This window comes from Hyaena hyaena, unplaced genomic scaffold (genome assembly GCF_003009895.1).
Source record: "Hyaena hyaena isolate Hyena2069 unplaced genomic scaffold, ASM300989v1 scaffold_230, whole genome shotgun sequence".
NCBI lineage: Eukaryota > Metazoa > Chordata > Mammalia > Carnivora > Hyaenidae > Hyaena > Hyaena hyaena.
The window spans coordinates 1947317-1956973 of NW_024080863.1; the positions used below are offsets into that span (position 1 = coordinate 1947317).

The following is a 9657-nucleotide window of genomic DNA, read 5'->3' on the forward strand; positions in this document are numbered from 1 at the left end:
GGCACTGCCCGCCGCCCCCTGTGCGCGAGCGCGCGCGCGCGCGCGGCCCCTCCACCTGCCGAGCCACGCCCGGGCCGGGGCACTTGGCTTCCACAGCTCGCCCGGGCTCTTCTCCGCGCTGCCCGAGAGGCGACTTTGTTACCAGTGCAGTTTGGTAGTGGATCTCTCCACCCCGCCTTCAGATAACCCGTTTGCAGGAAAATGGTTTTATTCTGGGGCTCGAAGTCGGGGATGGGGGTGCAGGCCTGGGTAGTGGAATGTGAAAAATGGCCAACCCTCTTTTATTTTTTTTTATTTTTCCTCCTTTTCTTTTTTTTTGCTGAAACAAACACAAAAGTCCCTTCCTACAGTCTGGCCAGGAGGAATTTGGAGGCTGGGGGCAGACTGAGGAAGATCTGGGGAGCAGAATTTAAAGAGAGCCACCACGAGACAGTGTCTGCAAGGCTTTGAATCTGCTGCCCTTTCCGCCTGTTTCAGGGAGCCTGAATCCAGGGTAACACTACAGTTTCTCTCCTGGGGGTCTGTCACCGCCCTCCCCCCCACCCCACCCCCGGGGCCTATCCCAGTGTGGGGTCTGAGGCCGCGGCCCTGAGGCCCCAGCCCTGCTCTGTGGCAGTCCTGCCCCTTTTGGCTTGAGGCGCTGATGCTTTTAGGTCCTCAGGGTCCTCCTTGGGGGCTCTGACTCCCCTCCCTCCACCCCAGCCCAGTCTTGGGATTAGGAGGGGAAGGGGATGGGAAGGCTGGTGAGGGGCAGCTGCCCCCAGTGTCCCTGACTACGTCTGGGGCTGTGGCCTCCGAGTGCGCTTGGTCCGACGGGTGGGGGCTGAACCCACAAACTCGAACTGCTTCTGCCTCTCAGCGTGGTTGGGGAAGGGCAGCTGGCCCTGGTAGAGGCGCTTGATGAAGTGGGCCTCTCGTTGGTTCTGGCGGCTGCGGGAAGCCTGGCGGGGCCGACCCTGCCTGGTGAAGGCCATGAACCAGCCCTCGTGCCGGGCATTCTGGAAGGCCGTGTAGTTGTTCTCCAGCACAATCTCTGTGAACACGCAGTCCTTGCTCTTCCCACTGGGCTGCGGGGAGGGGGGAAAGAACGAGAGGAGGGGAGTTTGTCCACCCTGCCTGTCTGGCTTATTTGCCTTTTGGGCCTATTTTGTGGGACCAAGGAAGGAACGACAGAAGATATGTGCCCAAGGATTTCTGCCTGGTGAGATGGGTGCCTTTGCCAGAGAGGCAAAAGTAGGAGAAAGGAGCAAGCTTTGCTTGGAGTCAGATCTGAACTTAAATACAGGCTTGTCATTTAGAAGTTGTACATCTTGAGCAAGGTGTTTAGCCATGCCGAGCCTGTTTCCCAAGATGTGGCATAAAGATCAAGATTATTGTGCAGTTCAGTGCATACCCAGTGGGCACTCTGTACACAAGCACACTCCTCAGTCTGGGCGAATGGTGCTGCTGGGTGGAGGAAAAGGAGGCAACACTCTCTGATGAAAAGAAGGGGCAAATATTTACAGATTACAGACTGTCAGGAGCCACCCATTTGACCCTATAGATAACCTTGACACTATGCCCATTTTTATAGATGAGAAGCCTGAGGCTTAACCAAAGTAAGCAAGTATTTGGTTAGAACAGCCAGAAGTGGAAGCCAGGATTGACAAATGCCAAAGGAAGTGGACTTCTCCCCCCAGCAGTGCTGGACCTGCCCCTGCAGGGTGGTTACACAAGCAGGCAGGCAGTGTGCATTTGCTAGTTGGATCCTGCGGACCCCACTGACCTTGGGGAAACTAGTGGCCTTGTATGAATGCCCACTCTCAACCCTGATCAGCACTTAAGCCTCAATGTAGGGGCTAAAACATGTAAGTGCTAAAATTCTGACTCATTGACATTGGGGAAATACCTCATAAATCAGAGCTGAAGATCCATATGGGTCAGTAAGTGTCCTCAGAGGGCTTCTTGACCCCACAGGGACTCATTTAAATGGAGAAACCAGAGTGGCCTAGTGTTGGCGTATGTGAGTAGCCAGTCCTGGCTTGGGCCTAGTAGAGGGGAGTGAGGGTGTTGTGGGGCACGCAGTACCATTGATTCCTTAATCCACTCCCCCTCCTTCCAGGTCTCACCTTTCCGATGAGCTTGCCCCTCTTGTTCATACAGATGTATTTCTCGCTTTCAGCACCCTTGATGCGCACACGGCTTCCAAATGTGTCCGTCTCCACTATGAGTTTGGCTATGATGGGGGAGGGGAAGGAAGACCTCTGTCCATTGGGGTTGCTGGCTCAGGGGTATGGCAGGGCCCCCCCCCCCCAGCCTGACCTCCGCACTTGGGTGGGGGCCACCGAGAGCCCTCCTCCAAGAGGCTTCTCCCTGTTCTCCCACTGTGGCCCCTGCCCTGGCACAGGATCTGGGGATAGACCAGGTTAGGCCGGCCAGCAGTGTGAGAGGCCTCTGGTGAGGGCTGGGTCTCACCAAACTTGTTGCCGTCCTCCGCGGTGGCAGAGATGCGACGCCCGGTGACCTGCACGTGCTTGCCACTGGTCCGGCTGTAGAGCTGGTACTCACGGATCTGCCGCCTGCTCAGCTGGTCAGTCATGGCGCCCTGGTCCCTCACGTACTGGTTAAAATTAGGAGACGGGTGATTCTCCCCCTTTGCGGTTACCAAGGGAAAAATAGTGTCAATTTGCTTTGGGTGACACCACAACTGGTCCATCCAGGGGAGAGGGGTGTGTAGGTGAGTGTGATGGGGGCAGGCCATTTGTCCTGGGAAGCAGAGGTGCAGGGTGAAGGGTGCAGATGGCCATGGTCTTCCCAGGCCAGCGGGTGAGCCAGTCATGACCCCTTGGCTCCCCATCTGCCCTGGAGCAGAGAACTGGTGGCTGCCCAGTCTTGGGGGACACTTGGCGATGCAGTGCAGATCTGGAATCATGACTCTGGTTGCTAGATGCAAGCTTCACAGTTATGGTACCCAATTCCCATGTCAAAGAGGTACCCTGGATGACCCAGCTGATTAGAGACAGTAGCGCTGTTCTACCTTCTAGGGCTGGAGGTTGTCCCTTCTCCAGAACTCCAGGGTCTTGGCTTCATTAGCCAGGATAACCAGAGTTCTCTTTCATCCTCCCCACTGGTCTTTAAGGATCCTACCCCCCAGCACAGGCACACACACGTGCACGTGTGCACACACACACGCGCGTGCATACAGCAGCTGGTCTGTTAGGCTTACCAGAGAGCATTATGGAGGCTCTAAGACCTTTTGTTTCGGCTCCTGCAACACCCCTATAAGCATTTCTTTTCAGCACCAACTGTGGAATCCTGAGCTCATGCCCATCTCTTCTGCCTTTCCCCCTGGCTGCTCAGGACCCTCAGGGAACCCTGTCCCCCTTTCAGTCAGTGTTCCTCCCGCCACTTAGGGGTGAGTGCCTTCTTAGTGGAGGGAGGTGGAGGATGCAGCAGTGAGAGGAGCTATCAGCAGTGGCCCAGGCCCTCCTGTGAGCCGCCTGCCTGTGTCACAATGTAACAGAGCCTCGTGGCCAGTGGGGGCGATACTGCTGTCTGCCGACTGCCCGGTTCCACCCATGCAGGGTGCAAAGCCAGGACCATTACCTTCTTCGGGCTTGTCTCTCCTTACCTATCTGCAACACTGAGTGGGAGAAAAAGACACCACTTCCTGTCCTCTATCTCCAGGAAGGTGCAAACCAGATGACATTTCTCAGCTGCAGGTGACAGCAACCCTTGGCTAAAATGTGTCTATCTCCACCTGTATCCTACTGGCCCGTGTTGGAGCAGACTTTCTGTACTCTAGATCGCTAAGGCCACCTTTATCCCAGGCCCAGTGGAAACCACCTAGACAGACCTCGACCCAGATCAGCATGTTAGGGGCCACTCTTTTGTTTAAAAATTTTTTTAATGTTTTATTTATCTCTGAGAGAGAGAGAGAGAGAGAGAGTGAGCAGGGGAGGGTCAGAGAGAGAGAGAGGGAGGCACAGAATCTGAAACAGGCTCCAGGCTCTGAGCTGGCTGTCAGCACATGCAGGGCTCAACTGTGAGGGGCCACTCTTAGGAAGAGGGAGGAGCAGGAAGGATCAGCGTTGAGCAAGGGGGCAGTGGGTGAGGGAGCAGCTCCAGGCTGACCCTGTAACCTGCTCAAGGTTAACCCTTCGTGTGTGTGTCACTGCTCATTTCCGACTCTAGCTAGGCCACAGGCCAGGAGTGCCACCAGGAGCATCGCCCCCCTCTCCCACCATTGCCTATGAGAGGAGGGTCTGGACATTCAAAGCAGCAAAGTGCACCCCATGCCCCACCCTAGAAAAACCTGAGGCCAGCATTTGGGGTGAGGGCCTGCCTTCCTGCCAGGGGGTGGGGTCTGGCTGGCCCAGGACCCTCGAAGGGGTCCAGCCTATCCCCAGCCCCCATCTCCTGGCCCAGGTTCAGGCCCTCCGCCCCTCTTGGCGGGCAGCCTCCTTCTGGCTGTCTGTTCCAGGTCAGGAGCAGAGAGGCCCCCCCGAAGCCCCCTCCTCTCCTTGTCCCCCTTCAGGCCCTGCACAAAAGCAGCCCCACGCCCCCCCCACAGCCCACAACCCACAAGTCGCTCTCCCCGCGGGACCTGGCCTGTCCCTTTCATGTTCCCGCTGCAGGGGGACCTCCCCTTCCACTGCTGCAGACAGCTGCTTGTCAGACGGCCCCTCAAGCATGGCTATGGTCCGGCCTGCCGGCCCCCCCTCCAAGGGGGGCGAGGGGGCACTTCAAGGGGGAAAGGACAGCTTTGCCACCTTCCCTGAGTCCTGAATGGGGCCTCAGCCAGGCCATAAACGCCCCGGCCAGCCTCACCATTGTGCTAATTCCCCTTCCAGAACAGGTTGGGCCCACCCCCAGCCCCCTCCCAGCCAGGCTGGGGGCTTTCTTCTTGCTCTCCTTGGATGTGTGAAGCAAAAGGCCTGGAACGGGGGCTAGAGCAAAAGGGGGAAGAAAAAGGGGGGGAGTTGTCTCTCTCTCTCTCCCACCCCCCCACTGCTTCAAAGGCAGCCCCTTTCCCTCTCCCAGAGAAAAGGCATTTACCTTCAAAAAAAGTCCCCACTGGATATGAAGAGAAGCGGGCCTCTGGCCTGGGAAAGCCAAGCGATCTCTCCCCAGAGCGGTTCTGGACCAGTGCATTTTAATAGCTGCACTTTTATGGAGGATCACAAAAAGGGACCGAGCCTCGCACAGGGGGCTGAGGCTTGGGGTGGGAGTGTGTGCATGGGGGGGCTGACATAGCGTGGGGGGAGTGTGGAGACGCAAACCCTGAGTCCTGTCCCAAACAAACCCCTTTGGGCTTGACCTCATTGCCCTGTAGGTAAGGAGTCACCCCGCCCTGGCTGAGCATTCTGATTGCCCCGCTGTCCCCGGGACATTGACTCCCCAGGACATCTGTGGTGGTGGGAGTGGGGTAGTAAGTAGAACACACAAGTGGTTTTGCATGAAAACCTGTCTTTTTAGGTACCTCCAAGTACAAGCCTCACCTGAGTCACCACCTCCGCCCTCTTCCACTCCAGACTCCATCCCTCAAGACTGGGCTGCCCCATGCATTTAGCCTTGAGGGGAACCCTTGCGGGAGTGGGGGGTGAGGGTGAGGGGGTGGGGGGGGTGGAGAGAAAAGCAGAAACCCCAGGACACGTAGGGAGAGTCATGGAGGGAGGACAGATACAGACCTCAGTCAATCCCCACATCTGCCCTAGCCCCTTCTACCCGCCTCCAAAGGGTGACACCAGCCCCCTCCCTCAAAACCCATCTGGATCCAGGGAGAGGCCAGAGCCTGCCTCTGTCCACCGAAAGGAGGCTACACCCACCAGCTGGGTGGGGTGGGAGAGATGGAGAAATGGAGAAAAGCTAGTGGGGGGCGCCCGCCTACCTGAGTTTGACAGCAGAGAATCAGTAGCTGCAAGCACCTGTGTGGGAAGACAAGGCAGACCCTGGTGTGGGTGCCAGCAGCCAACCCAGGGCTAGCACGCAGGCCCCCCCTTGCCTCCCCTCGCCCCTCTGTGTGGGAGTCCCGGTAAGATTAGGTCTGCCCCAGGCTGCAAATGGCAACAAAACTTCAGTTCAGAGAGGCAGTGCACTTACAGAGTGAGGTTGGGCAGCAGGCGGGTGGCTCCCATCGCCGGAGAGATTTCTTGGGGCGGTTGCCCCCCTGCCCCCAAACTCAGGAGCAGATATGGGCAGTCCCCAGGGGTAGAGTCCCAGAGAAGCCAAGGTCTCTTCAAGCCACAGGTTTTCAGGGGTGAGAGGAGGAGAGAGAGGGGAGGAGGAGGAGGAGAGAGAAGGGAGGGGAGAAGGAATGGGGGAGGAGGGCGTAATTGGGAGACTGAGGTGTGAGGTGTCCACCTTCCTGGCCAGTGAGACAGCAAAGCAGCCGCTGCTGGCGGGGGCTGCCAGCCTCTTGCTGGGCTACCGGAGCACAGAGGATGGAGCTGTGGAGCCTTCTTGATAAGGAGGCTAGCCCCTGTGGTCTCCCACGTTTTTCGTGACCCTCAGACCTAGACTAGAGGGTGCCCCCTCCCTTCCCAGGGCCAGCTCCTTCTGCCCTCAGGTTTGATGCCCCACCTCCCCAAGGGTGAGCGCAGGTATCATTCCGGGCCAGGGGTTGCTGAGTCTGGCTCCGGGGGTGGAAATTCCCAGAAGCAGCCTTAAAAGGAGGAGCCTCCCTCCAGGGGGCAGGCGGTGGGCTTGGCTAGAAGCGGTTGCTTCCCCTGCCTCTGTCACCCCTTGCTCCCCCTCTCTGCTGTCTGGCCACTGGGATGGAGGTGTTAGGGCTGTCCCGATGGCAGCAAATAGTGGGTGCTGCAGGTTGGGGGCCAGGGAGGGGGAGGAAGGTGCAGCTGTGGGAGGACCACACGATGGAATCTTAAAAGCTGGCCTGACATCTCAGAGACAGACTCAGGGGAGCTGGTGCACTGGCACAAGCAACTTTCCTCTGAGCCTCAGCAGTTTTGTCTGAGAGATGGGGGCAGCAGTGCCTCTGGATGCTGATGGACCAAAAGAGATAACGGCTTAGCAGATGTCCAGTGTGTCATATGTTCTGGCCTCACTCACCCTCTTCTCCAGGGCAGCAGCCATCCCTAGGGCCTCCTCCCCGTGCCCACCAACCTCTTCACATGGCCTTTGGTACTATCCTGCTCTGTACCATGTGGGTAGGACCCCATCCTGCAGACGAGGACACTGAACCATACGGGGAGGGGGTAGTCAGCTCAGAATGGCCCAGCCAGTGAGTGGCCGAACTAGGTTCCTAAGGTCCATGTGGATCATGTCTGGAGCCTTTCTGCTGTATCCATGCCCTCCAGGCTGCAGTACCTAGGTCCCAGAAGCTGGCGATCGGGGACTCATGGTTCCTTCCCTACAGAAGGTGGGTGATGGTGGCTGTGGAAGGGTGAGCATGCTTAGAGGGATCTCTGAGGGAAGCCTCCTCAGAGGGTAGTGTAGGGTAGTGGAGCTCACACCTCAGCTCTGGGCTCCCTGGAGGTCTCAGTGCCTCCAGGATGGAAACAGAAAGGGAAATGCTGGATGTGGATGTATTTACCTAAAGAGATGAGCAGGAGGGCGAAACTCTCACCTCCAAGTCTCCTCACCTTCCAGAGCCAAATCAATCCACAAAGTTGTCTGCCACCCCTCCCCCCCTCCCCCAGACATGCCCCAAGGCCACCTCCTGGCCACCTCCAGCTGTCGGGCTCCTAGCCCCCCCCCCCCCCCCCCCCCCCCCCCCCCCCCACCCAGCGCTGCAGGGACTCAGGGCCCTGCTGAGCCTGAGCTGGCCTGGAGAGTGCAGGGGTAGCTCCCAGTAACTGGCAGAGTCCAGGGCTGGAATCAAACAGAAGGGATGTCAAAACTGGAAGGAGTTTTACAGGTTCTTCATCTGGTCCAGCCTCCTCACTCACTAATGAGGCCCAGCAAAGGTCTCAGAGCTAGTCAGTGGCACAACTAGACAAGGTGCCAGGTGCCCAGACTCCCAGTCCAGTGCTCATCTTTGTCTGAGCATGCCCCAGACCGTCCCACATCTCTGCTTTGCCCAGGTTGATGCTCCTGACCATTTCCATCTTCCATATTTGTTCCATTTGGGGGCTCGACTTGACTCTGCCCCTTTTGTGGAAATCCCCATTTCTCCTGCTGGGACTGATGCAGGCTCTGGCTCTATTCTTTGCAGGCCTTTGACCTCACCCACATCTCCACGAGCTCCTAGCTCCCAGGTGGAGTACTAAAGGCTACCTCCTCCTGCCCTCAGTCCTGGGATGACAGGTAAGAGCAGATGCAAGAAAGAGATAGCTCTGCCTTGAGGTTCTGGGGTAGATGTGTGCGCTAGGGGATGGAATGTAATAAGGAGGCAGATTTAGGGAGCCCCATCTAATGCTGTCTGGACTCCAGGACTCTTGAGCCTGAGTGCCTGGTTCCTATCAATGGGGGAGGGGCCTGTTGTCAGTGGACAGCCCCCCAGCCAGGCCTGAGTCTCCATGGTAACAGATGCCAGCAGTCAAGCTTGGCCTTGGGGCTCAGCCAGGGGCTGGTGCCAGGGGCCTCTGGGGCATGGCTGGGTAGCCTGTTTCATGGTGTGACATCTGCTCCTTGTCCCTTCTCATTGTGCACCTGCAGGCCTGCCTTTCTGACTCAGCTTGCTCCTTTATCCCCATGGGAAGGCCAGTGCTGGGCTCTGAGAGAGGAGGCCGCATGGAGAGTGTTCCATGGATTTTATCCCCATACCCGGCCCCGGCCTCTACCACCTACAGCAAGTCCCTCCCCTTCTCTGGTCTCAGCTTCCTAATTTGTAAAAAGGAAATGGCTATTATCAGTGCTGTCAAAACTGCCACCATGAGTATCAACTGAGATGGACACTCCATGGAAAGTACCAAGTGCCACAAGAATGGAAACAAGGGGCATAGACCCTTCTATACAGTCCAGACTCAGTTTACCTAAGTTTTGACTGACTCCCTTGACTAGAGGAGATGGAGAGAGAATGGTAGGGTTCATTAACATTTATGGGGGGAGGTGGCAGGAGGTGATAAAGGAAGTGAGAAGTAGCCTGAGCTGGTTGATTAATCCCCACCCCCTAGTGCCAAGTTCAACACCCCCCAACTGAGGCGTCTCACGCCTGCTCCCTCTAACAGCCCAGCTGGTGCAGACACAGAGCCTACCTGCAGACCTGCCACTTGTCACCACCTGCTACGACCCCAGCCCACCATTTTCCTGCTGAAAAGCAGAAGGGCTGGGGCTGGAGCAGGGCAAAAGGCAAATGGACACTTCCAGTTCAGAGCACCTACCATCCTTGCTGTTTGATCCCCACTGCCTGCCAGCATATGGACATCAAATCAGGAACGGCTTAGCTGTTGTGTGCCCTTACGCACAGAGCTATGGCTGAGCCAGGCTGCTGGGGCACTTGACTCGGTGAAGTGAAGGGAAGAAGCACCTGTGTGAATCTGTGCTTTGCTATAACTGGCTGGGGGCTGCCCCTCCCCAGGGTACCGGTTACACCATGGACTTCATTCTTAACTACTGTTTTCAGTTTATGAGACTTCATAGGGCCCTGGCTGCTCTGCTGTCTGTCCCAGTCATTCCAGAGTGGTTCAAGAGAAGAGCTATGGGGCCAGGCTACCTGGTGGTGAACGTGACTCCTCCACTAGCTCTGTGGCCTTGGGGGCAAGTCGTTTCACTGGT

General features: G+C 57.3%; 1 protein-coding gene across 3 annotated transcripts; it reads right to left on the reverse strand.

Annotated features, from left to right (window-relative positions):
- Nucleotides 1-567: 567 nt before the first annotated feature.
- FGF17 (fibroblast growth factor 17) lies at nt 568-9299 on the reverse strand. Of its 3 annotated transcripts, XM_039243788.1 has the most exons (6): nt 9264-9299; nt 6082-6215; nt 5870-5906; nt 2455-2632; nt 2109-2215; nt 568-1067 (listed from the first exon to the last, which is right to left on the reverse strand). In XM_039243788.1, the coding sequence occupies exons 1-6, from the start codon at nt 9297-9299 to the stop codon at nt 774-776; spliced, it is 786 nt and encodes a 261-aa protein (XP_039099719.1). In that variant the 3' UTR covers nt 568-773. The 3 variants fall into 3 exon arrangements, with proteins under 3 accessions (XP_039099719.1, XP_039099722.1, XP_039099721.1); XM_039243791.1 differs by lacking the exons at nt 5870-5906; nt 6082-6215; nt 9264-9299 and adding an exon at nt 3206-3422 and having other exon boundaries at nt 2455-2599; XM_039243790.1 differs by lacking the exons at nt 5870-5906; nt 6082-6215; nt 9264-9299 and adding an exon at nt 3206-3422.
- Between the last annotated feature and the right edge of the window lie 358 nt (nt 9300-9657).

What these genes read in the sequence shown, in the direction of transcription:
- FGF17 (XM_039243788.1), bottom strand. Translation starts at nt 9,299, where the DNA reads ATGCTGGCAGGCAGTGGGGATCAAACAGCAAGGATG. An exon ending in GGGATCAAACAGCAAGGATG is followed by an intron (nt 6,216 to 9,263) that starts GTAGGTGCTCTG and finishes TGTGGCTTGAAG; the next exon opens with AGACCTTGGCTTCTCTGGGA. An exon ending in GGAGGACGGCAACAAGTTTG is followed by an intron (nt 2,216 to 2,454) that starts GTGAGACCCAGC and finishes CCCCCATCATAG; the next exon opens with CCAAACTCATAGTGGAGACG.